Source organism: Cololabis saira, chromosome 10 (assembly GCF_033807715.1).
Source record: "Cololabis saira isolate AMF1-May2022 chromosome 10, fColSai1.1, whole genome shotgun sequence".
NCBI classification, from domain to species: Eukaryota; Metazoa; Chordata; class Actinopteri; order Beloniformes; family Belonidae; genus Cololabis; species Cololabis saira.
In genome coordinates, this window is record NC_084596.1 from 21,371,890 (window position 1) to 21,399,161 (window position 27,272).

General features: G+C 41.9%; 1 protein-coding gene across 2 annotated transcripts in view; it reads left to right on the top strand.

Annotated features, from left to right (window-relative positions):
* The window catches only part of LOC133452589 (SPRY domain-containing SOCS box protein 4-like), a 72,631-nt gene that overhangs the window by 16,892 nt on the left and 28,467 nt on the right, over positions 1 to 27,272 (top strand). Inside the window, exons 1-2 of one of the 2 annotated variants that reach the window (XM_061732003.1) lie at positions 14,040 to 14,193; positions 25,050 to 26,013. In XM_061732003.1, coding sequence (XP_061587987.1) covers positions 25,281 to 26,013 — 733 coding nt within the window. In that variant the 5' untranslated portion in view covers positions 14,040 to 14,193; positions 25,050 to 25,280. Of the gene's footprint in view, positions 1 to 14,039; positions 14,194 to 25,049; positions 26,014 to 27,272 lie in introns of those variants that run through there. The other variant, XM_061732002.1, reaches the window with a different exon arrangement.

The following is a 27,272-nucleotide window of genomic DNA, read 5'->3' on the forward strand; positions in this document are numbered from 1 at the left end:
AAGCCTCTCTTCTTCTCGTTCCTCTCGTTTGTCACATTACGTTCTCATCATCTTCTTGTGGCTCACAGAAAACATCCCAGTCTGTAGTGTTGAAAACACCACCTCCTCAGTACTTTTGGTCCCAGGTTGCGTCTGAACAACGGACTTGTAGGTGGTGGGGGTGAGAAGGAGGGCAGGCTGAGGAGCTGTGCATCTCATTACCTCCTTACAGTCCTTGGTCTTAGGGATGTTCCCTCACAGCTGCTTTATTTTGTAGAAAAATAAACAAGTCACAAATATTGTACAAAACTTATTTATTTACCAGCTAATTTGGGAATCTTTCAGTCATAATGAAAAATTAAAGCTGCAAGCAGCGATGAACGGGCCCTCGCACCCTTGTGCACGTTCAGGCGTGCTGCAGTGAAAGCGCTTGTATGACTTGCATGTAGATTCTTCAGGCCTGGACATTTAGCAGATGACACCGTGCACGACTCTCTATATCAAACCATTCAAAAGTTATGGCAGAAAGTAGGAACTATCAGATATTGACCAATCAGATGAAGGGACGGGGCTAATTTGCACCAATTATGTTCAAGGACTCAAAACCATGTCCGATGACACCACCCACGAGTCTTTATGTCAAACCATTCAAAAGTTATGGCAGAAATTAGGAACTATCAAATATGGACCAATCAGATGAAGGGGGGTCGCACTTTTTGGTGTCTATTGTCGCCACGGTAATGCTTTTGACTGAGAAAAGTAATGCGCATCGTCGCAGGATCGAGACGCACATTTTGATGTATAACACAGCTGGGTGCACGTTATGGTTCGGGCCGCATTAACGGCCGAAGAAATGGCATAAATTGCGCCAAAATTACACAATTAATTCAAAATGACTTCCTGTTCGGTTTCGGCCATGGCGCCAAGAGACTTTTCTTTAAGTTGCGACATGATACAGGTGTGTAGCGAATTTCGTGCATGTACGTCAAACTGTATTGGGGCTTGAGGCACAAAGTTTTCTAGGGGGCGCTGTTGAGCCATTAGGCCACGCCCATTAATGCAAACCATTACATATCACATTTTTCACCTGCCCTGGCTTGTGCGCAAAATTTGGGGACTTTTGGGGCATGTTTAGGGGGGCAAAAAGGCCCTCATTTCGTCAGGAAAAAAAAAAAAAAAAAAAACCTCCTACAGATACAATAGGGGCTTCCCACTGTCAGTGCTCGGGCCCTAATAATAAATTGTGAAGCACAGAAAGTGGACGTTATGGAAGAATATTTTTCTTAGGCCCCACCCACCCTAAGACGTAAAAGTATTTAATAAAACCAGTGTATCATCCACACAACGCTGGCGTTTTGGGGGTCTGTAAAGAATCATTTTTAAAATCAGGTTCCAGAGTGGAAAGATTTGGAGACGCCTTTCACGTGGCTCCGTTGTTACTGCCTCTCTGCAACCTTTCTGAGATGCTTGCGTCACACCAATGTCACTTGTTCTTCTATGTTTACAGATTTCTGTGTTTGTGCACATGCCATGACTGTTTTCCGTCATAGCATCACAGCACCACTATCAGGCCTGGTGTGTACTTTACAGTACATTCGTGTGGACACATCTGCATCTTTACAAAGAACGTTTTTGAAACTATGAGCGTGTCATCTTCCTGTGGATAAAGCCTTAATGTCTGGTGTAATTTTATAATTTTATATGATGGGACTCGGTAATAGGACTGTGATCAAATTTGTCCCTGTGTAACACTGGAAATAATAAAACTTTTACGTGTCCCGCATTTATATTTAGCCTAATGCAAAAATTAATGGAATTCCATAACAGATGGAAAATATATTGAAACCAGTTATTTTTCTCTGAAAGATAAACATCTAAATTTCTAAGAAAAAGGAGATTAAAGTTGTTGTTTTTTACAGCGAGGCCACCCATTAGTCTCTAGTGTGACAGTTTGAATGTTAGATATTTTAAGAGACGTGAGAACCAGAAAGGCAAACTACATTGACATTTATTGTGCATTTTTCTGTATTATGATTTATTTCTTTATCTAAGAATTACATGAACTGACCTGATAATCATTTTATGTTTATTTTTTTGTAGAAGTAAGATGAGGAGAAATGCTGTACATACTCTAAGCCACAGAGGTCCAGTGCTCGCTCGTCGTTGGTGTTTTACCAACGACGATGTTCATACTGTAATGTTGCTGACACGTGGAAGTGCCCTCAGAAGTATTTCTAACCATCAGTGCTGCATTTTGTAATATGCAGCCTTCTCTTGGTAGAGTCAGTGTGTTATTGGTCCTTCACATTTGCTTCAAAGTGGAAAAGCCCAGATTGGACCAGAGCTACTTTGTGGTGGTGTTTTAAAATAATCTGGATTGTAAACTGGATTGTTGATGGGCTTTTCACCCATCTCTCTTTTTCACCTTTATCAGTTCTGGTGCTTGAAACTCTTTGTGGTGAAAGTGGGGAGTTTTCAACCAATCAGCGTAATTTCTGAGAGCCATGTTAGTGTTTTGGAGGACTTCACGCGAGGCTGTCTGCATGAGTTGAATACCCAGTAATCCTTCACTCCGTCTGCTGCGAGAGTGACAGATGGACACGTACGTGTTATCATAAATGAGCTCTGAGGGTGCTGAAGGAGTCATGACAGAGATGGACGGACAGACGGACAGAGAGCGACTCCTGCAGAGAGCTGCTAATCCCAAAGTAAAGCAGATTACAAGCAGTCTGTTGCTCCCTCCAAGTGGAGGAAATGGAGCTGCCGTAAGCCGCTAAATTGCGGTGAGCTGAGAAGCTGCTGGCTGGGCGTCCGTGTTTACCAGCATCAGCTCCGGACTCTCATTTAACAGGTCTGCTATTACCTGCGAGTCACACGGCCCACTCTGCTCAGCCCTGCTGTGCCTTAATGTCTGCACCCGCGGCTGCGTGCAGACGGTTTCAGCCTGTTATTGAATAGTATGTGTTGATATTTTCATAAATGCACACTGTATTTCTCAAAGGTATTAGGAACATTTTCTTCAATTCATTTTGATGTACTTTTTGCTTTGATTTAATATTTGAACATGCCGGCAAAGTGGGAATAGTTAGTTAATTTGTTCTGGTGCTAACTCCTGCGCACCACACCTCAGGAGGATGGAGTTATTTATTTCAAATATGAGCTCTTTCTACATTTAATTTGTACTATATTTATCAAATATCTTTTATGTTCTATTTTGTAATAATAATAAACAATGCAGAACAGTGAAAAACATAGCAGTGTAATAAGATTAAGCAAATACATGAAAATCATTCATGGAAACATGTCACTAAAATAATTAAGAAAATAAAGAAATGCCAAAACATCAAAGAACTATTCTAAACATTTTTTCATGTATTATTGTATGTATTCCTGTGTACATTTATATCTTTAGCCTTTTTTTGTTTTTCTAAAGTAATTTTATTTGAAAGTATTTTTTGATCCCTTATTCTTTACTTTAATCCTGTTTTCCTTTATGTATATCCCCTCTCTTGCTTTTTTTCTTACCACTTGGTGTAAGCCAGTCTGCTTTGAGTGAAATATCATTAGGCTTAATGTAAATTTGCCTCAAAATCTTAGAAGCCCTGGGCTCCGACGTCACCGATGTGGTCCTGCAAGCGGTCCCAGGTTTTACAGGAATTGAAAGGGTTTTCAGTGAGCCTGAAGCTTCCACTTCATAAAGGGGAGATGTTCTTATACACTCTCTGTTTCAAGGACATTACATGAATGAAGTAGAGCACATGTACGTGCACTAAAAGTAAGCACGTTAACAAGGTCTAATGTGGAGGTGAAATAGATGGTTAAATGTCTACTGAAAGGCTGGTTTCATCTTGGGAAGTTTCAATCAACTGACGAACAGATAAAAGGAAGAATTCTTCCTCTGACATGCTTCAGTTGTCTTCCTCTAATAAATCAGATGAAAACCAACTCAGTCTTTCATATTAAAATTTATCTGAAGCAATTTAATAAGCGGGAGCTGCCAAAGACGAGCAACAAATGCCTTTTCAAAATGCAGTTTAAAAGAAATACGTACTGTTCAATATCCTGGACATTTGTGAACCTGTTTGCCTCTCTGGTGGAAGTCCTCAGATTAAAGGATGAAAGATACAATTATCAACGAATCGTTAATTTTAGACATTAAATGTTAGGTACAAGGAAAGGCTTTTCCATCATTTTGTAATCTTATCTGAGAATACATTCATCCTTGGCAATATTTACTAAAGTTTGACATGATATGAAAGGAAAAGTCTTGTTCCAGCTCTGATTTATGCTGAAGGACTGAAGCTTCCTCAGATTTTCTGATACTTTTCTATCAATAATTGTGAATCTCTATTGTTGAATCTCTCTCTTTGTCTGTGTGTGTGCACACAGACTCACTGAGATAGTGTATCAGTGTCTCCATAGATTACCTCAGACTCCGTCTCTTTTTTTTGTCTGATCGTCTGTCTGCATGACTCTGACCTGGATTCTCGTTGTGGAGACATGACTCAGAGTTTGAAGCGAAGGCTGATGCAGCTGAAATTGGACGCGTGCATTGACTGGGTTTCACAATGACTATTTCCATGTGTAAATGTTACCCGTAAATGTGAGGTCGCCACCTGTGTGGGGTGCAAACACAAAGACGCAATGTTTATCTGAGAAAGATTAGTGTGCCAAGAGACGTTCGTGGTGCGATGATATCTCTGAGAATATTAGTTTCACATTACACAGCAGAACAGCATTGTTGTTATCATCTGTAGTTTTTCAAATAAAGTAAAAGACAAACTTTTAGTTCAAGAAAATAATACTTAAAGGGGACCTATTATGGCATCTAATACCTATTTTAAACAGGCCTTGAATGTCTTAAAAACAAGCTTTTGATTGTTTTTGCTAAATAAATTAGAAATTCAGCATCTGAGCCATGTTTTTATCTTCCCCGGGAGCAGAATCTGAACGGCTCGTAGAAGCCACATCATACTAGATGGCTCATCCGGGCGGCTGTACAGACACTGCAGAATTTGGTTGCTTTCCTCCTTCTCTGAGTTGGCAGGCTGAGGGGAGACCACTTTATGTTAAAGCAAGAAAAAAAGTGTTTTTCATAATAGGTCCCCTTTAACCTAGTTGGAGCTTAAGTAGAAATGGTAAATGATGAATAAACAATGAAAAACTTGATGAGTTTCTCTGCATTTCTTTGACTCACGCTCAGGGAGATTTTCGCCCAAATTCCCCTGATGTTTTAGATTCCTCTTAAATATAACTCAGATATCTTTTATTGTCCTTTTAAGCAACTCAACCACAGCCTGAGTTGTGAATCTTACAAAGGAAGAGTTATGCCTGACCCGCAATCTGACCTGCCTTTTTTCAAGTGTTTTCTTGCTTTCTTGGGGATGCCTCAGGGTATGTAACACTCAAAAAAACCGAGGTAAACAAACCAAAATAAGTAGGTAATGAAAACAAGATCAGTGCTTCTGTCACAGCAGAGCTTTGTATAACTGAAACATTCACAAGTTCAGCAAAGGGGTTGATAAAAAGCCTGTTTTGAAATGTCCCTGTAGAGGAAATCAGTGATACAGATGATCAGGATTGAGATGCCACCCATCAGCTGCATTTGAGCAGACAGCATCTCCACGTAAACTTCAGAACTCAGTAGCTGCTTGGATGATCTCTTTCTACCCTGCATGTGCGTTTTTCTTTCTTTGCAATGCAATAATATTAAACAATGAACTTGTTTTTTTTACAGAATGAAAACTGTGAGTGTGCTCTGGTCTGGGAGAGTCAGTTACCTGAGTCTCATGTGTTAGTCCTCGTAGGGCTGTAGATAATTATACTGCACTTGTTCATAGGAGTCCAGTTCACACAAACACACTCTTTTGCTGACTTGGATCATTGCTTCATTAAAGTCTTATGACTATTCTGTTTCTTGCATTTTAGCAACAAAATAAGGATCACACAGCTTTGTGAGAATATCTGCTGTATTAGTTGTCCATTTGACGTGTCTGGGTGGAAAGTTTGAACATTTTGTCTAGACTGTGCACTAGTCAGCTACTCATGCTGCTTGCCTAATATTGCAGTCCCCCTCATGCTGCCAGGAAATCTTGGACCTATCCAAGCGTTGGCGCGGGTCCATTGGGTATGTCTTGTTGTGTGACGGTAACTGATGGTAGGGGGTCCTGATGGTCCTGTGTTTCTGGGCGGGGCTTCTGTGAATCAGGCTTGATCTGATGGATGGGGAAATGAGGTGTGTTTTAGATGGGGATCCCTGAATGCCTTTCTGCTGTGCTCTTGGGCAGTTTTGACACCTCGACAGGTCCTGTTGCAGATAATTTGAGACACAGACAAGGTGGGGATTTCAGTGATGCCCCACTTTCCCCACATGAAGACCTGTGCCGTAAAGCGTTGATGTCTAAAAAGAATCTCCACCAACTTTAAAAGTGGTAGGAACTCTTTTTCTTCTAACAATTAGACTGGAAGATACCCCATACATCCAAGTCTCCAGCTGGAAAAACTAGTTGAACTTCCTGGAAAGCTTTTTGCTCACCTAGCAACTGCTGCCCTACGTGGATGAGATCCTGTTCTAATGCCACGTTCCATTTGTCCTCGGAAGTGGGGATTTCCCAGTTCCCAGTTGGTTTTTTCAACTGGAACGCCCCTCGAAGTGGGATTTCCCACTGGGAAAGTGGGAGAGTCTTCACCACCCCCGAGTTCACAATCCAAGATGGCTGCCCCGGTTGTAAACAGTAGAAGAGAGCTCTGTAAAAATCCGTAGCACTTCATTCTAGTTTTGGTCACACTAAATCAGTCGTATACAAGTATTGTTCGGCATATATATGCTGCTATAGTGTAATTTACATTTTTCATGTGGTATATGCGAACTAAAAACTTGTTTACCTACTTTGTAACTGGAACGCTGATAACTCGGCTGTGACGTCATTCCCAGTTCCGAGTTCCGACTTCCGAGGTAAATGGAACGCAGCATGAGTCCTAAGCCCCGCAGCAAAGCCCAGCACATCACACATCCTACCTGGAAGGCCCTTTAGTCATTTCTTCAGTCACTATTTTTAATGTTGCGTCTGATCAGCATGTGCTGTCCATGTGTTCTGTTAAATAGCGCATCCTCTCTCTTTTTTGATTAAACGTTTGTGCATAATGTCATCCCCCTAACCAGCTGCCATTGTCAGTGCTGCTGGGTCTGTGGCCGTAATCTAATCGGCACTTAAGAGTGACTGTCCCGTTGAAATTCAGTGCACATGTTGTGAAGGTCCAGTTAACTCAAGTGTTTGGCCTTTTATAAAGCTTTTAATTGACAGAAGAGACAACTATGTCATGAGAATCTGGAATCAAAGGGTGAATTTGTCTGCGTTTCTCACTTTCTGTGGGACAGAGACAGCTATCTATCGTGTGTGTGTGTGTGTGTGTGTGTGTGTGTGTGTGTGTGTGTGTGTGTGTGTGTGTGTGTGTGTGTGTGTGTGTGTGTGTGTGTGTGTGTGTGTGTGTGTGTGTGTGTGTGTGTGTGTGTGTGTGTGTGTGTGTGTGTGCACTTATGCTAATGATTTAGGGTCTCTGTGGGGGGGACTTGGCGCGTGGCAACGAGGGGTCAGCAGTGACAGACGCAGACCGGCAGCTGTTAAAGGAGAGGAAAGAGGGAGGCCACAGAAGGGAGGAATATGGGCGAGTATAAAAAGGAGGAATAACAAAGGAGGTGCTGGACTGATAAATGGCTGAGCAGAGATAGAGGAGGTGTGGAGCATGGAGAGAGGGAGGAGTGGGTGGAGATGAAGGGTTGGAGGGACTGACTAAAGGACTGAATATTAGTTCCGGCTTTGTAGACACATTCATGTGTTAATATAGACAAAAAGTCGTTTTTTTTGTTTTAGTTGTGAAAAATGGAGGTTGACGGTGGTTACAACAGCTGAACAAAGGTTTAACGTGACAACATTAATAAAACATTCTGGCAGGGCCTTAAACAGAGCTTAGCTTTGCATTGAGGAGAGGGTGCAGACATGATACCCGTCAGTGGCTGTGTAACCAGAGTCTGATAGAGAGAAAACTGCGTGAGTGCTGCACAAAGTCAGATTGTGACTCATTAAGTGAGCTTTCCTGTAGTGAAACAAGACGTGGAAAGGATGTTCTAATGGATGGAGGGAGAGATAAAGGGGAGGGAAAAGAAAGTGGCAGATCGCTGTCTGTCCCCCCTGCTGCCTCCATTTACCATCATTGATCGTTGCAGCCAGGCTGAATTGATGCCTACCTGCTGTACTCAGACAGTAAGACTGTATTGATGTGTGGGGAGAGAGACGAGCAGAGTACCAGCGTGTTTCTGTGCACAGCCGAATGTTTGCATTCTCATATTTCTCTTTCTAATAAATACTTTCACAAGGGCTGCTGAATCGTTATGAAAGACGGAATCCATCCAATCCATCAGTTGTGCTAGCTTTAGGATCAAAGAAGTGCTTGTTATGCCAGGGTCTTTGGATAAAATTTGATTTATGTTTCGAGGTAGCACCTAGTCATGCGTGCAGAGACTACGCCTTAGTTGGTGTTTCTAGCTGTTTGTTGTTGCCGGTGTTGTTCTGTAATTATACCCCCAAACACTACCCTCCTGCAGTACTGAGTTTGTTTTCTGTTGTTTTGTTTTTTACATTTATGTCTCTCAGGCGCGATAACAAGGTAATATTTACGTCTATGCACCATCTGATACTACATCATTTATATAAAGAGGATCCTTATTCTTCTCTGCTGCACTAAAATCCAGCACAACAAGGTATGAAACACAACAACCTATCTTTCTGTCTGGCTTGGAAATGACAAAACCAAAGTAGTAGCTGGAAATGAGCAGAAGGAAATGCAGCTGTACCCATGAGACTGAACGCGTTTGTTGCCGTCCGCATCAACCTGATCTGGAGTTACATTTTTCGGGAGGTGACAACAGATTACATCACTGGTTCCTCAGCTAAGGTGAACCTACATTGTCAGTTCGACATAGAAGCATTTATCACCCTCGTCTCTGAGCTGTTTTGCACATTAGCTCTGAAAGTGCCTGCATTGCCCTCCAGTCATTCACTTCTACAATATATTACTGGCTGCATGCTGCTTTCTTCCTTAGCTTCTGGTGGAATTTTGAGTGTTTCATTTGCAATGGACTATAATTATGTACTTTTTATTTATAAATACCACTCTCATATGAGCTTCCTTTGTTTGTGTTTTTTTGGGAAGGATTAAAAAACAAAAGTTGGCCTGTCATCACCAGCAGCTCTAAAGCATAATGATAAGTTTCATGCCTTTTTACATATTTGCAACAAAACCCAGTAAAATGATGTTTCGTTGTCACTTCAAGACTGTTTGTGATGGGTCCCTTCTTCATCTTATATGTTTGGATTAATGCATAAGAATTTAAGCCCTGTTTTAGCTCAAACAAGCTGATGCATGTTTATTATTCACCTTTATCACCCCGTCCAGCCTGACATTCCTCCTGTCGCTTTTTTTGACATCACTCTTTGAAATGTGATATTTTTTTTACCTTCCACTTCCTTCCTCATCCATCCATCCATCCATCCATCCATCCATCCATCCATCCATCCATCCATCCATCCATCCATCCATCCATCCATCCATCCATCCATCCATCCATCCATCCATCCATCCATCCATCCATCCATCCATCCATCATGGCTTTGTTTCACACATGCTGTGGAAAGGTACACACCCCCACAGATGCGTCCAACTCCTTTTGTCAATAAGATGCTCAGCTGTGGAGCCCGTAGCTTTAATACCCAGTGTATGGGGTGTGGACTGGACCCCATTGTCCTGCAGATTAACTCATATGCACACACACAAACACACACGCATGCATGTTCCCCCCAGGCTCCACTGAGTCCCTTAAGTGTCGATGTGTCTTGAGGCAGAAAATCAGGGGGCAATTTACAGCAGGGCCCAGCAGAGAGGATGGGGGATGTACCACAGCCCTCAGTTTGAGGCTTTAATGTCAAATAGTGTCTTTTGTCTCTTCTTCAGAAGGTGAGTCTGAACCCCTTTATCTTCAGCAGAGTAAAATGTCAAGGAAATGATACAAGAATTTACACAGTAATATCAGTGAACATGGAAACTAGGATGGAGGAGAAAAAACCCCCATAAAAAACACACATTATCCCTGTGAAACAGGGATGGTCAACTTATTATATCAACAATCACCCTCAAAGGTATTTGCTTGCTGAATTTTACTTTTTTTTTAAAGTACGACACCACATCCAATATTGGTAATCACTGATGTGAAGAAACGCTTGTCTTATCTTGTCACTATTATTGTAATTAGCTTGTTAAAATTGTGGCTTAACAGTCAGATGATTGAAAAGATCCCTCTTGACTTGTGCCAGAATTCATTTAAAGCTGATCCTTTATTTTAAGTGCAGGGTCACAATGTTGTCAAATTATAAAACGTCAACAATCCAGTCTGCTGCAGGGTTCTTGTAGGAGCCAGAATGAAAAACAATCAGGCATGTTTCTGAGGGAAATATTGAATTTCTGTAAAAAGCAGGACTAGAAAATAGTATAGTGGCAAGATTATTGGAGAATGTTGCAAGGAGATGGTCGAACTGCAGGGCTGTAAATGACGGTCTATTATATTTCCCGGCGCTGCCCATTCTCACTCTGAACCTTATAGTATTTGGCCAATTATATGGACTCTTACTGCTCTAGATGTCCGCCCTTTTGAGGTGCTACAGTACACAGAGAGCTGCGAGCAACATGATGACAGAAGGGAAAGAGAGGATCGAGGAAAATGTGAAAAAGGAAGAACCCGTGACTAAAAAGAACAACACACTTACAGTCCATGGCTTTGCATATTAACATTACATCTTTTTTCTGAATATTTATTTTTAAAAGTCTCAAGTTAAAAGGCATATTTCTTTTGCGTAGAGATGATTTTTTTTTTTTTTTCCAAGAGTTAAAACGATCAGTCGAGTGTTTTGGACTGCATTTCATTTTTCTTACTATTAAATCCATCTTGTTGGAATGAATTTTAATTGATTTTATTCTATTTTGTCACCGTTTGGTATGATATTCCTCATCAGGGGTCTATGTTAACAGAAGAAAATGTATTTATCTTCCGTATGTTAGATTATATCATCATTGCAGTACTCGAAAGAGATATTGCATAGTTTCCTATTATGGTGCAGCTCTACCTAAAGATTTCAGCCCCTACCTGTCTGTGCTTGTACTACATGGGCAACAGTGCCTCCTTTGTCTGCCTGAGCTACTAAATTCATCCTCCCTGTTAATTGTAGATGTCTGAGAACAAAAGTCAGACAACCCCTGAATTACCGCCCCACGAATGTCTTACTACATCTTACATTTTCACGCGTGAGATAATGTGATGTAATAATGCTATAATGGTACAGTAAGACGTGGTTCTTCTGGGGATTATTCAGACTTCCTGGACGGGTCATGCCACTCTTGAAAAAGGGACTTTCACAAAGGAAGTGAACTTGCTGATCGTTATTCATGCGCGAGTTAAAGGCTCACATGTTATGTATGTAAAGCTGTTTGATTGATTTGGATTTTAATTCAAAGCGGTTTCGACAAGTCACCGTGGTCAAAGACGAAGATTCAAGGACAGCGTGTGAGGAGGACGGCGTGTTTATGCGATTTCTTTCAGTTTCAAATACTCCGCTGACTTCTCCCACTTGAATTACTGATGTCATTACAGAAAAAAAGTAATAAAAGAGCGGCGCGTCACCTCAGAACTGAGTTATGCAGTAATGTGCAGTTGTGGGCAAATGTACAACATGACAGCAGGAAAGGGCAGATGGTCATAAGAGCGGTGGAGCAGAACTAAAGGGAGCAGGTCATAACTCAGACACCACAGACCGGGACATGTTAATGGCAGACATTTAAAATAAAGAGACTCCTTTTTACTTTTAAGTTTTGGACATTTGACAGCAAGCAAATGTCATTTATTTACCTATAAACATCCACTTCACACATGATGAGCCACAGCATGAACCTCCCCTTGTCTGATAATTGTGCTTGTGCTGCTACAATGGTTGTGACTCACCGAGGCGTGGACGGGCTCTGAGCCGGAGCCGTCCTGCGGTGTCTGTCAGCAGGACAGGCGGCTCTGCTGCTGGGCCGGGCCGGGCCGGGCCGGGATGTCCCATCAGCTGAGCTGCACTCCACGACCCGGACATGGAGGAGACCCGGGGTGTGCAGGCCCGGCTCCGGTCACCTCCTGGCCTGCTCCTGCGGTGCATGGGGCACGTGTGAGTTGGTGCGTGGCTCTGGCGGCGGGGGAGGGGCGGCTGCACCGGTCTGTGTGAGCTCTTTGTGAGGAGGTGTGTGTGTGTGTGTGTGTGTGTGTGTGTGTGTGTGTGTGTGTGTGTGTGTGTGTGTGTGTGTGTGTGTGTGTGTGTGTGTGTGTGTGTGTGTGTGTGTGTGTGTGTGTGTGTGTGTCGGCTGGTAACTTTGCTTGATGACATCAGAGGCGATTGGCTTTCAGGCCTAATTTCTCTCTCTATCTCTTTTTATTTATTTATATATATATATATATATATATATATATATATATATATATATATATATATATATATATATGTATATGTATATGTATGTATGTATGTATGAGTTTGGGAACAAAAGAGCTGAAGAACGCTCTTTTGTGGACGTCATTAACAGAATTGTGCAGCCCTGGATGACAAGCTGATGACGAAGATTAATAGAATCAGGTGTGTTAAAGCAGGGAAACATCTAAAACCTGCAGGGACACCGGCCCTCGAGGACCAGGATTGCCCACCCCTCCTAGATCCTTGTGAATTCTAACCCACTGAAACTACACAGTCCTGCTAGTGAGTGGGTATATATATATATATATATATATATATATATATATATATATATATATATATATATATATATATATATATATATATATATATATATATATATATATATAATCTTTAGCTCTCTCGCTCTATATATAGATAGATATCTATATATTGAGAGAGAGAGCTAAAGATATATATGTATATATATATATATATATATATATATATATATATATATATATATATATATGTATATAGATATATATTTTTGTCTTTATTATTGATAGATATATACAGGAAAGGTACAAAACATCAGGATAAAATGCACAAATTAAGAACAGTAAATTATATATCAAAATAAAATAGAAGGCTCGATGTTTAAGGAGAAAAAAAAAAAAAAAAATCAGGAAATATTATATTTTTTACATAAGCTTCTCGTTTTAACCGCTTTGGGCTTGCTCTGTTTAAGACTGTCTGAATATGATATCAATATAGCTTTGAGAACAATTATATTTGGACGTTGGCTAGCAAATTTAGTACAGTGAATATGATATTTAGCAATAATTAAGAGAAGGTTGATCAAATATACTTTGTCTGGGCTTGTCATATCATTTTTTGATACACCAAATAGTACATGTTGAATGCTCAACTTAAAGGAAGAATCAACTTTAGCATTTATAAAATTATTAAGGTCAATCCAGAGAATATGTGTACATGTGCAATTCCGGAATAAGTGAGATATTGTTTCATCCACACCACCACAAACCACAATCCACCACAAAAAGAACAGAGTGTGTCAATGTTTATCTTTTATTTAACAAGATTGGTCTTGACTGGATAGCATCTATGAAGTATTTTAAAAGTAATTTATATATTTATAATATTAATAATAATAATAATTTATAATTTTTATATATATATATATATATATATATATATATATATATATATATATATATAGACAGAGCTGACAGTGGTTCTGTGGGGCTAACAGGGAGGTTCGGAGCCTGTTGTGGCGGCGTTACCATGGAAACGCTCAGCGGAGTTCAGCACAAGTTAGAGGAGGAGGAGGAGGAGGAGGGTGGTGGTGGTGGTGGTGAGGAAGAAGAAGTGATAGCCTTGGGGCAAGATAAAGTCCAGGGAGGGGAAAGAGGGAGGTAACGAGGGAGGGAGGAGTAAGAGGTGAAGAGAGAGAGAGAGAGAAAGAGACTCTCCCTCTTTCTGTTTCACTTATTCGCCGGATGCCGGTCTCCTCTGGCGGTGCCGTCCTGGGGTTCCTCGGTTCTGACAGCGGGCTGGAGGACTTGAGCTCGGTGAATGCGGACCTGGGCTCGGACCGAGCGGGCACACGCAGCCGGACGGCCCGGGAGCCCCGCAGACCCGTAGGGAGCCCCGCAGACCCGTAAGCAGCCCGAGCGGTGGCGCGTCCTCGCCGGAGAGCCCGGGACAGCTGCTCCGCTGTGCGGGACGTCCTCTGTAGCCTGATTTATGGATCTGCGTTAAATCGACGCAGAGCCTACGGCGTAGGGTACGCGGCGACGCGCACCGTACGCTACGCGTCGCCGTAGGCTCTGCGTTGGTGTAACGCGGAACCATAAATCAGCCTTTTGTCTCAGTTGTTTCCACTGATGGGCACTTTCTGTGGGTTAAAGTGGCAGACTGACTGCTTTTTATTATGTTTACATTAGAGAGGATCAGCCTGCTTCTGCTGTCAACCTGCTGATGTACTGTGTCTCCTCCATCTCCCTCCTTTCCTCCCCTTCTTCTCTTCCCTCTCACCCATTCAGACCTAAGGTCTTGTATACGGATCAATTAAAAAACACGAGGGTTTTCTGTAAAACTTCAAACTTTCCAGTAAAACCTAAATGAAAACCATTGGAGAGCCTAAAACCCTTCAGCATGTATTTACTTTGTCCTTCTGCCTGAAATGTGGATGTGCTCCAGGCTTGAGAGGTAAATGCACACACATGTCAGGTCATAATGGGTTCATTTTCCTAATGGCCTCCTGGAGGCCTCAGGTGGCCCGCTAGGATACCCCCGTGTGTGTGTGTGTATGTGTATGTGTATGTGTGTGTCTGGTGTGTGTGTGTGTGTGTGTGTGTGTGTGTGTGTGTGTGTCTGGTGTGTGTCTGGTGTGTGTGTGTGTGTGTGTGTGTGTGTGTGTGTGTGTGTGTGTGTGTGTGTGTGTGTGCCTTTGTTCAGGAGAGAGTTCTGGGATAAGCTACCCCTTTATTTAATCTGCTGCTCACATACAATAATAGGACAGATCCCGCTTTCTATTTTTAAAAACACTGCTTTTGTGTGTGTTACAGGCACCTCTGGTGCGAGTGTGTGCTCTGTGCCGTCTGCAGCAGCTTTTCTCACAGTGCAGTGTTTAGTCTATGGGCTGGCATGGCCCTGTTGTGGGATGGCGATGGCAGCTCTCCTCCTTTCTGACTTTATCCCTTTGTTTTGCCAGCTGCTGGCCTCAGTTTCAGTCTGTGTATCTTCCCATTTCTGCTGCTGTTTGTTGTCATTTGCTTTCTCTATCAATTTCTATCACGGCCCGCTTTTTAAAGTTAGTTACTGCTGTTTACTTCCTCGCTTATTTCGGTTCTACTTTAAGATTCAGTTTCACTTACCGTTTCTCTTTTCCTGATAGCAATTTGAGAACTGAAGAGGTTTTTTTTTCAGTTTTTTTTTTTATTCAGCATCATGCTTTCTGTCCTGGTGTATAAGTTTTAAGGTTTGTGTGGATACACTTTTCTTTATCAAAAGTCCTGAAACAGTCAAAAAAACGACTTACATTTTACCTTTGCCTGGCCAAGAATGAATCAAACTTTTGTTTGATAATTCAGTTATTGTTTGATTGGATATTGGGGAGAACTGGAAACTCCCCTTTGAGGAGTTTAGCACTTCAGTAGGCTACATGTAGGGGTTGGGATGTGACGACAAAAAAAAATTGGATTATGTTATAGATGATGATCAGAATCTATGATCTGAATGAGTGTTATCTCCCTTGACTGATGTGATCAAATAATTTGTTGTGAACGTTGATACCTTGAAACAAATGCCTCAGTGCAAGTCAAAGCTTGCTACATGTAGTCTCTGAAGTGAGTAAACCCTTACTGTCAAGGATGTAGCCATAATCAACCTCAGACGATGCAACCGTAAGGGTGTCAGCTGTGAAAGCCGTTCAGGCTCAGTCATTTATCAAAGTTATCAACGCATGAAGTAAAAACAACTCAAGCAGAACAGTTTTTTGGCATAAAAACGGTTAAAATGTGGCAAAGACTTGAAACTTCCCTGCGGGTAAGTACAGCAGATGAATGGCAGTGATGAGTTTACGTCATTCACTTCCAAAGAAAGTTGATATGATGACTGTCTGCTTTCACGCTGCACAGTCTTTATTTTTAAGCATTTTAAGTCTTAGAAATACTCTTTCCTTATGCTGCTGTGGTGATTTATAGATGTTGCATTTGGAAGATTAAGCATGAATGATTTAACAAGTGTTAAGTTTGGATAGTAATTTATCAACAATTTCACTCTCAGCTCTGACGTGTGTAAAACCACCTAGTGAGACAAGAGGAAGTGTGTGACCCAAGCGCTGTTGGAGATCCTCATCTCATCATGCAAGAGTTCAAAATTTCTCAGTTGTGTTGAATCTGTGTGGGTGAGACACATTTTATCACACCTGTGTGAGTGGTTTCGTGTTGAATGAGTGAGGCAGCAGCAGTGATGCGTCACATCCAGGCAGACTTTGATTCAGTTTCATTACTGCTGAGGTTGTGAATCTGCCACCGCGATCCCTGAGAGCATTATAGATGACATCGCCAAGGCCCTGTGGGTGCACGTATGCGTCAGTGTGTGTGTGCATATCCATGTTTGTGTGAGACAGATGAGCAGGTTTTGCCTATTTTGATTTAAGGGAATGCTCAGTCACTGTAGCAATAACATAGCGCCCTTCGGACACCATGGATTTTCAGGTGTCACGGCACAGAAATATGGGAAAATGTTCTCAGACTTTGGGGATGAATGTGCATCTTTGTGTGTGTGTGTGTGTGTGTGTGTGTGTGTGTGTGTGTGTGTGTGTGTGTGTGTGTGTGTGTGTGTGTGTGTGTGTGTGTGTGTGTGTGTGTGTGTGTGTGTGTGTGTGTGTGTGTGTGTGTGTGTGTGTGTGTGTGTGTGTGTGTGTGTGTGTGTGTGTTTTCCTGCGGTCTATTAAAACACGCTTACTTGAATATTTTAGGTAATGGCCCTCTTTCAGTTCCTTGATCAGCAGCGATTCACTTCAGTATTTTAGGTTCGGGAGTTTTTATTGGATTTTTGGTTTTTCAAGAGAAGAGCAGTTAAATACGTACTAAAGAGGAGATGTGGGAATGGGAACATGATTCATTAGGGAGACATCAATCACCGAGTTACTCTGAAAAGTGTTCAGACAGTGATGGAAGTGAAAGTGAATGAATTCTGCTTTGGGAGCACATGGAAAGTTACACATCAGGGAAATTTCTCCAAATGCAGCTGACAACCACCATGATACATGCATAATTTCATTTATGTGTGAGTGGGTTTGTGACAGTTGGTGAGCGTTTGCAGCTTTGTGTGAGTTTGCTTGTGTTGTGTGTTTCTCAGATTTTCTTCTTTCTTCCCTGAATGCTGGCTTGGACTTATTGCAGCATGCTAGACTCAGCCGTTTTGTGGCAGGCCTGAGATAAGATGTACCAACTGGTACTTTTGTGGTAGTCTCCACAATGGCAGAAAAAAGCATGTATAAGCAACAAGGAAAGAATGTTAAGAAATAGCTGAAATGTAGGAAAGGCACAGAGTTTGGTGAAAAGAGCTGTGTGAGGAGACTGTCAGCAGAAGTCGAACCTTCAAAGGGAGATGGTGATGAAAGGATTCTGATATCTCCTCCTACAACTGTCTAATAAGTCCAGAAGTTCCTTTAATAGTGCACTGCTTCTTTTCATCAGCTGTGAGACATGTTTAAAGTCCCGATCTAAAGGTCTGCTTGTAGTTTGACGTCATGTTAGGAGCCAGACAGTACAGTTTATGTCTCCCTCTGGGTTCCTCAGCTACACAGGGATTCCCTCAGTAGGAATGAATGTCAGCGATGTTGAGAGGATGGCAGTTTGTTTAACCTATTCAGGACAGCTGTGGCTATGAAGGGACACTGTATCATACGTGTGTTTGTGTTTGCCAGTTGCATGCGAGCTCTAAGTTTGTGTACACTGCGGTGCCCACATGTCCCCCTGAGAGTTGGAAGAAGTTGCAGCCGGATGATTGACAGTTCAGAAGTCGTAGGAATGAGGTGAAGTTTCTCTCATGCAGCACCAAAGTTGAGGTTCACATTAGGCTGGGCTTGTTCCAGACCAGTCAGGTCATGTTAGTATCGTGTGAAATCGGCAGTTTAGACCAAGTAATGACAGTATTTGGATTAAGAAGGCAAATAAAAATTAAAAGTTGAAAAAACAGGGTTATAGGGCTGGTATTTTTGTGAGTGGAATTAGATTGTTGATCATCCATCCTATCAATCATTAATTCATTTGTCAAATTTTAGATCCATACCTCTTTCCCTGTGTTACGTGATTGTAGGAATGTCGTTCAGCAATGGTGGGAAGCATTTATTCTCATAGGCCCATATTCTCACAGTTGTCGACAAAAGGTCACATTAACAGTTTAATTAAAAACATGACCTCAGTTTCTATCATCTTTTTTCTATTCTTTTTTTAAAAAAAAACTCACTGTTGGATGAAGAATAGCGCCCAATCTTGCATGGTAGCCTTGAGTCAAATACTCCTGCTGATTTTGATGTTGAGCTGCTTTGTTTTTATGCATGAATATTAAATTGTAACACTTTCTTCTTTTCCCATCAATGATAAGTTTGTGCTAAAGTTAGCATACTTGATGAAAAATGCTTTTCTGCTCTCTTTGACCACACGGATAGTCACCATCAAACACACTGCCAGCAAATCAATATTTCTAACAAATGGTGAACAAAGTCACAATATTCTGGGTCATCTTTTTTCCTTTTTTTCCTTTTTTTTTAAAGTATTGATTCCACGTGGTGTTCTGCCATCAACATAGCCGTAGGGGGAGGTTGATTGAGAGACAATCCTCCGAACGGAGACTTGTACTGAACAGACTGAGGTAAATTTGATTAAAAAAAAAAAAATTAAGCATAGTTTCCAAATTGTAAATAATGTGTGTATTATATCAATATTAATGATGTGAGGCAACAGCTGTTTGATTTACGGTCATTAGCTGTTTTCCCACTATTGGTTGAAGAACTGGGTGGGACTTTCTGTTTCTATTTTGTGTCTTTAGGGAACTACAAATCTGAGGTAACAAAAATAATGTGGAGTTTCCCAAAGCTCAACTCTGGGGCCTCTGTTGTTTAACATCTATCTGCTCCCACTCGCTCAAAGTATGAAAAAGAACAAAATGTAGTACCATAACTATGCAGATGACACCAATCTATATAACCATCTCGCCAGGAGACTATAATCTAATTCAAACATTGATCAAATTAAAGAGTGGATGTGCCAGAATTTCTTTCTAGTGTTTGGAGCCAAGAAAGAAAGATTAAATGTCAACACTCAGCTTCAAGCAGTGAAGCTATAGTGAACCAATAAAAAGCCAGATATCTGGAAGTGGTTCGAACCTGAATTTTTAATTTAGCCACATTAGGACAGTAGTGAAGTCGGCCTGTTATCACCTAAAGAACACATTGAGGGTTAAAGGACTGATGTCTCAGCAGGACTTAGAAAAACTTGTCCAGCTTTCATCTTCAGTAGACTGGACTACTGTCCTCACTAAGACTAAGAGAGTGGACCATATAACTCCAGTTCTTAGATCTTTACACTGGCTTCCTGTCTGTCGGAGAGTAGATTTTAAAATCCTGCTGTTGGTTTATACATTTCTGAATGGCCTCGGGCCAAAATACATCCTATATCTGCTGGTCCATTATAATGAAAACGCTCAGGTCGTCAGGGTCCCGCCTACTATCTGTACCGAGTTAGAGCCAAACAAGGTGAGGCGGCGTTCACCTTTTATGCTTCTCACCTGTGAAACAAACTCCCATCATGCATCAGGGCTGCTGAAACTCATTTGCTTTAAGTCAACGTTTAAAACCTTTTTATTCACTGCTGCATTTTAGTAATCCACCATAATGCACTGTTACGTTTATTGTTCACATCTCATTTGTTTTATTGTTTTTCATTAGTCTGTCTATCTTTTACTCTGCTTTTAAACTGTACTTTTTAATGCATTTAAAAAAAAAAAGATTTTATGTAAAGCACCTTGAATTGTCTTGTACATGAAACGTGCTATACAAATAAACTCAGCTCGTCTATCAAACCAAAACGAGCCTGTGGGGGCCGGGCCAGTTGTTTTCCCATTGTCACTCTCAAAGCATAACAGGTTCAACAGGCCTTTGAATTCTGGCCTCGCTATTTTCCAGGTGGGGCTTAATGAGCCAAGGGATGGTGTCAAAGTAAGAGGGAGGCTTTTACAATGCAGCATTTCTCCAGTTTATGTTATGGTTCTTTTCATAAAATTCTTTTGGACAAACTTACTTCACTTACAGTTGCTGTTATCATTTGTAATACATATGGTGGATTTAGTTTTACATCAACTCCAGTAACTATTTGCATGTCTCCCATCATTTCCTCATTTGCTCCCTCTGTGTTGCTTGTACCTTGTGATGGGGAAGGCCGTCGTTTTCAGGGTACCGGATCATTAGAATCCGTTCAATAAAAAGATATGTTCACTAAATCTCACCATACTTCATTTGAACCCTGATCAGACTCTGAAAACAGAAACACGGTGGAGAGGTTCGTGATTCGGCTCACAATTCCCAGCTTCCGCAAGTGCTCTCACTTTAAAAAACACCAGAATCCTCTTACCCTTCTTAACATTATAGCTTTCCTCGTTGGATGTTGGAGATGAACGCTAGTTTTAAATTATTTTTGACTCTCTATAACTCATCCAATGTTTGGCATTGCTCTTAAACTTGTTGAGCCTGATTCTGGCAGTTGAAGGCAGTGATAATCAGTCATACACTTCAGTTGTTTTTTTTTATTTAATAGGTTTACTGATTGGAGCACGGATCCTGATGCAGCTGCACTGACAAGACTGTGCACTTTCTTGGGTCGTGGGCCAGCATAACAATATCTAATTTTGCGTTAATTGAGAAAATCTGTTTCAACTGTGAGGAACTAAGACATATTTGTGTTTGTGACTTTGTAAGTGAGTAATCAATTTTCATGCAGTCAGTCCTTCAACTACACGAGCTGTTAGCTCGGGGTATGTGGGGATACTTATTCTCCAAAGTCATTTGTTTTCAGAGAAACAATCTCGTTCGTTCAGTCACATTCAACTGACATCAGCTGAATCGTGAATTGAGCAGATCATTTCAGTAAGTGATTCGGTTCTGTTCATTCACTCAAAATATTTTTTGTCATCGTTTGTGAGCCACACACTTGGGATATTCCACCTCATTAAAGACTCTGGGGTGTGATGTTTCCACCACGAACATTACAGGAATGTCAAAGAGGTAGCGCAGATATACTATCAGCTCAACAGCAGGAACAGGATTGATTATTCTGTGAGCGAATTGATGCCAGAGGCTATTGGCACGTTTAATCCTGATAGTTGGAAACCGGCTATTGTCTGCAGGTGGCAAGGATATGACTTTGTTTGAGCTGATTCAGGTACACACATACGCACTTTGAGACTTGGCATTCATGAATGAAACAAGAAACAGGAAGGCTGAATCACCGACGAGCTATTTATCCCCGTCCTTTTTGGCTCTGACGGTCACTGGTTGTCCTTGATTGACCATCCGATACACAGATTTACAGGTTACATACACAAAGTAAATACCAGAGCATTTACCAGAGCTTGAAAAGAAATACAAAAAATCAAGGAAAACATCACTTCTAATTATGAGTTCATATTTAAACACAGTGCTCTGAATCCTGTGGATAACCTGGCAGGATTTCTGTGGAAAAGCCCGCAGACATTTCTGGTCTGTTGTCAGAGGGGGGTTTCAGTATGAGTGAGTATTTCCTTCCCCGTGTGTGCTGCTGTATTTCTGTGTGTGACTTCAAAGTCTGTCTGCCCCGTCAGCTTGCTGGACAAATTTCAATAAAACACAGTCTGTGAGACACGCAGACGGGCTCACACGGTGTCCTCCTGTCATACAATGTTACACGCTAGCTGCACACACCTACTTCACAAGCTTTCTGGAGCTTGTTAGTACTGGTGCAGCGGGAGAAGCCAGATGAAGCCAGCCCACACACAAGGTGCACAAAACAATCTGTCTGCCCTCTATCTGCCTTCGCATCTTGTGCTTTTTGGCAAGGCTTTTAGTAAACTTGTAATTTGTCAGCTTCTTTTCATCCCATGTGCAGAAATCGTTTGCTTTCTTTGGGTCTCTCGCCTCCATCGTGAAGATCAATCACTCAGTTAATAACGGTTAACTCATACGATCAAATGCCATTTATATTCATATGTGCATAGAAGTTCACCGTGTGAACTTCTATCCACCCCATACCTGTCGAACCTAATGAAGGTACAGTTGAGGTACAGTGGAGTGCAATCTGAAAGAGAGAGAGCTGCTCAAGAGGGAGAGAGAGCAAGATGGAGGGAGGGAGGCAAAGTAAACAACAGATGGCAGAAGCATGTTGCTGGTTTTCCCAGCAGCAGATGCGGCGCCGGCCCACCACCAGCTTCTTGAAAGGTTACTATGCAACCATGACCGTGACGGCACAGGGTCAGAAGTCAAGTGCTTCCTTGATGGCGGGGCAGAATGCCAGAATGTCAGCCACATGCTGTGGCACACTGGGTCACCTGAGAAACGCGCTGGAGTTGGCCAGTTTGGCGGGGACTCAGGAATCTTCCATGAAGCGTCCAGCTCGAACCCACGTACCTGCCTGCATGACATGCACTGTGGCAGCTGTCCGACGTGTGTTTGTACGTGTGTGTCCAAACTCTTAGTCCTCTCGTGCTGAGTGGTGAACTAAGAAGTGGCACGCATTAACCATGATGACTGCCAGCTGCAGCGACCTTATTCACTGTGTGGGAAAAGAAGAAAAAGAAACAGAACGTCAAAAAAAATAGTTGAAGCTCAAGTTGAGACTCTTGTATTGGTACTATAGCTGCCTTTCAAAGAAACTGCTTTGTTTGAGACTTTTTAGTACATTTTGAAAAAGAAAAGAGGACATTTTCTTTGAGTGTACGACGGAAACATTCCCACCACAGTCTGTGGTGGGAATGCTCTTGTAAACTTTGGATCGGCCCGTTGTATTGTCAACACCACAGACATTCATCTTTTATGCCTGCACTTTTTAACACATCTGTGTCAGCTGCAGTGTTGACACACAAATAAAATGTATATCATCATGTTGACGTGTCAGACATTTACCAGAACGAGCACCAATTCAACACACACACACACACACACACACACACACACACACACACACACACACACACACACACACACACACACACACACACACACACACACACACATAAAGAGAGAAAGGAGAGAAAAAGGAGAAATCTGCCTCGTGGCTTCTGATGGGTGAAGTCATCAAAAGCACCCTCACAAGAGTTGTGTCATCCTTTTGTGCCACTGACTCTATTTCCCGCATACAGGAAGCACCAGCTCTCCTTCCTGGAACAGATCAGTTTTGAAATTAAAGTGAGAATGACAAAAAAAGAAAAACTGCACTACAGGAATTGAGAAACAAGCTGGAAGTCTGGAAATGAAGTAGCGACTCCACAAAGGCTTTTGCCTTTATTCGGATTCAGCAAATTTATGTAGATAACAGAAAACACTTGGCCTGCTGCCATGACACAAAGCAGATCATCTATACATGTGATACAAAAGATGAGTTTTAGTCCATATAAATGGGATTGGATAATAGATTAACTGATAATCCTGGATTCTAAAGAGAAAAACAACCGTGCAACTCTATTGTTGGTTCCTGAAGGCCGTTAACCTCGCATCCAAAAGGTCGGGTGTCTGCAAAGACTTATTACTTGGTGTTTTTGTTGTCGTTTTTCTCCTGTTGATGTTTTTGCAGACTCAGGCTCATTAAAATTACATTAGCTAAATGAGAGCGTGCCAGGTTCGGCTGTGGGCAACACTGCACATCTGGGGAATGTTGGGAGGGAGAGAGGCATGAATTGATATTGGAAAATGAGTTGGGGAAGGTATGATGAGTCTGAGGAAATGTGCCCGCATTTATGTGTGCCTGTGTGTTCACTTTTTAACATTTTAATCAAATAAAAACTCGTGTCACAGAAAAAGCTTTGCTAAAACTTGGCATGAGCGTGCCACTCATTAAGTGAGTCTCTTTCTCCCTCTCGCTTTCTGTCATTTCTGTTTGTATCATGTAGGGGTGGGTATTGGGAAGGACCTCACGATATGATACGCATCACGATACGATACACATTGTGATATCCCGATTATGCGATATCCCGATTATTATATTCTACATAGTTCACCGAAAAATTTAAAAATGCATTACACATCTTAAAATCCAAGTTGTATATATGTACATCAGATGATAGTGATGGATCTTAAAATCCGAGTTGCACGTTCATCAGATTATAGTGACAATTCATGGGACAAACTGAGTCAAAACAATGTTTTATTATAACTATACAAGCTAAAGTTACAACATATTTGTATATGGTTTTCATATTATTTACATCATATGAAATTAACATTAAATTTAGTATGAGGTTGCTTTAATTATGTGGCAAATGATAATAAACACAAGAAAGATGGTACTAAAACCAAGGACAGGCACAGTGATCAGTCAGTATAGATATAAATCCATAAATAAATAAACCTCTGTCCATTATTTTAAATTTTTTAAGGACAGGCAATTGTGTTATATAAAAAATAAATTATAAAATGAAATAAAACGTGAAATAAAACCGGAGCTCAGTGCAGGGCCCTCCCAGGGTTGATAGAGAGTGGCAATGCCCAGGACTGTCACTTAGGTAGGAGCACTGGGTGATATAATGGGAAAAAAATCGGGGCTAAAAAATATTAAAAAAAAAAAAAAAATCGATATTCAAATTTTGAATATCGATATTGAATCGGCTGGAAAAGTATCGCGATATATTGCCATATCGATATTTTTGCCCACCCCTAGTATCATGTACCTTCTCTGATTAACTGCTGGAAACTGTAATCAGTGAATTATGATTTTATGTATTAATATCTTTATTTTCTCTTGTTTCATCTCTCAACAGGACTGGCAGCTGCTCTGTATGAAGACACTTGTGGCATGAAAGCGCAGCCCATACATCAGTCATTCATCATTTCCTCCTCCATCTCCCTTCATCACTCTCCAGTAAGGAACTCTCGCACCAGCTTCACCGCATTGATGAGGTAACGTCAAGCTCCCCGCACCGCAGCGCCCCCCCCTGCTCGAACGCTCCCCTACACCAACCCATCCTTCTGCCAGCCCTTCCACCGCAGCCATGGGCCAGAAGATTTCTGGTAGTATTAAATCAGTGGATAGCCGCGGCGAGAGCGGCGGCTCCCCGTCGTACCGCCCCACGGCTCATCGTCGGCAGCACCTGGAGTTAAGGGGGCCAGATTTTTCCAAGCCTCCCAGGTTGGATCTCCTACTGGACATGCCATGCGCTGGACCGGAGACCCAGATCCGTCACGCCTGGAACCCTGAAGACCGCTCACTTAACATCTTCATCAAGGATGATGACAAATTGACATTTCACCGCCATCCCGTTGCTCAAAGCACAGACTGCATCAGGGGACGGGTGGGATACACGCGTGGTCTCCACGTGTGGAAAATCCACTGGCCCATCCGGCAGCGGGGCACTCACGCCGTGGTTGGCGTGGCAACCGGGGAAGCCTCTCTACATTCTGTTGGCTACACAGCATTAGTGGGTTCAGACTGTGAGTCCTGGGGCTGGGATCTGGGGCGTAACAGGCTCTACCACGACAGTAAGAACCGGGCCCACGGCCTGACACCCTCATACCCTTGTTTTCTGGAGCCCGAGGAGTCATTCACCTTACCAGACTCTCTATTAGTGGTTCTGGACATGGATGAAGGAACACTAAGCTTTATGGTAGATGGACAGTATCTAGGAGTAGCATTTCGAGGCCTCAAAGGAAAGAAGCTGTATCCCGTCGTAAGCGCTGTGTGGGGACATTGTGAGATATCCATGAAGTACATCAACGGCTTGGATCGTAAGTAATGGCATCCCGAACACTAATATCACAGCATGATCGTCATTTATCACTGTAGAGAGATTCTTTAGCACCGACTATGTGGTCGACAAGCCAAGATCTCATCTTGCGTAAGTGGCTGTGGATCCTAAAATAGGAAACTCACTGGTTGCGACATATCCTCACACGTCAGAGGTTTGTTTAAGATGTTGAATTTATTGCGTAATTCTGTTAATTTTGCAAGCTTTCTTTGGTAGTAGACATGGTGGAAGTTATTTTGAGCACATCGGTAGGAAGAATTTACAACTTTCATTATTGACCACATAACAGTGGAAGTTAATTTTTTTGTGAACTCACAGTTATGATGCATCCTGTTATCCTGTTGGGTTTTTTCCTCCATTTTCTAGGTACTAGTCTTTGGTTTTTTCAGCCTAATTCCATTGCTATGTTGGATTGTGATATTTCTGCTAGGTTCAGCTGTCAAACACACTTTTTTGGGGTCTCTGTCATTAATAGATGGGTTTGCTCTGGATTTGACACTTGCTGATTGCAGCCACATGTACCATGTAGCTGAACTGTCTCATGAAATTATTGTCTTTGCCACCAAGCTGTCAGCAATGGTTCTGAGAAACCTTTCACGTTGTGTCGTCATGTATGCCTGAGAAGAGAGGCTGTCCTTTTCATTAACAGTGATGTTATTAAGCTCATGCTTACACAGACATCATGGACACGTACGTGTCAAGAAGGAAAAAAATGTCTGCTGTGACAACAAGACTCTGGCTGTCTCTCTCTTTCTCCTTCTTCGTTTGCAGAACCTCATGGGTCTTATTTGATTTCACAACACCAGGCGTTTTGGTCTAAAAAAGCCCCCTCTCTCTTTGTAGCTTGCTACATCTGATATTTCCTCACCCAGTCATCTTGAATTCCTCTTTTAACGCTTTTCCTTAGAAGTCCGTGGCTCTCAAGGGAAACCATGACATCAAGAGCTGTTTTTAAAGCAGGTCAAAAGCCTCATCTCAGCATTATGTTCGATATTTTTTCCTTGAAAATGGCAGGAAGCCAAACTAATATTTGAATCGGAACGAAAAGGAATCTACTACTCTCAAGATAACTTCAAAGAACGTAGCTGCTGACAGGACGTCAGTTCATCCATTTTCCATTTACGGAACCACCTACAGGATTTCACGGTGTTTCTCTGAGACGGACCATCAGGAAGAATATGGAGAGCATCGAGCGTGTTCAAAGTGCTCACTTCCGCACGCATATAGGCTTCGTGGTGT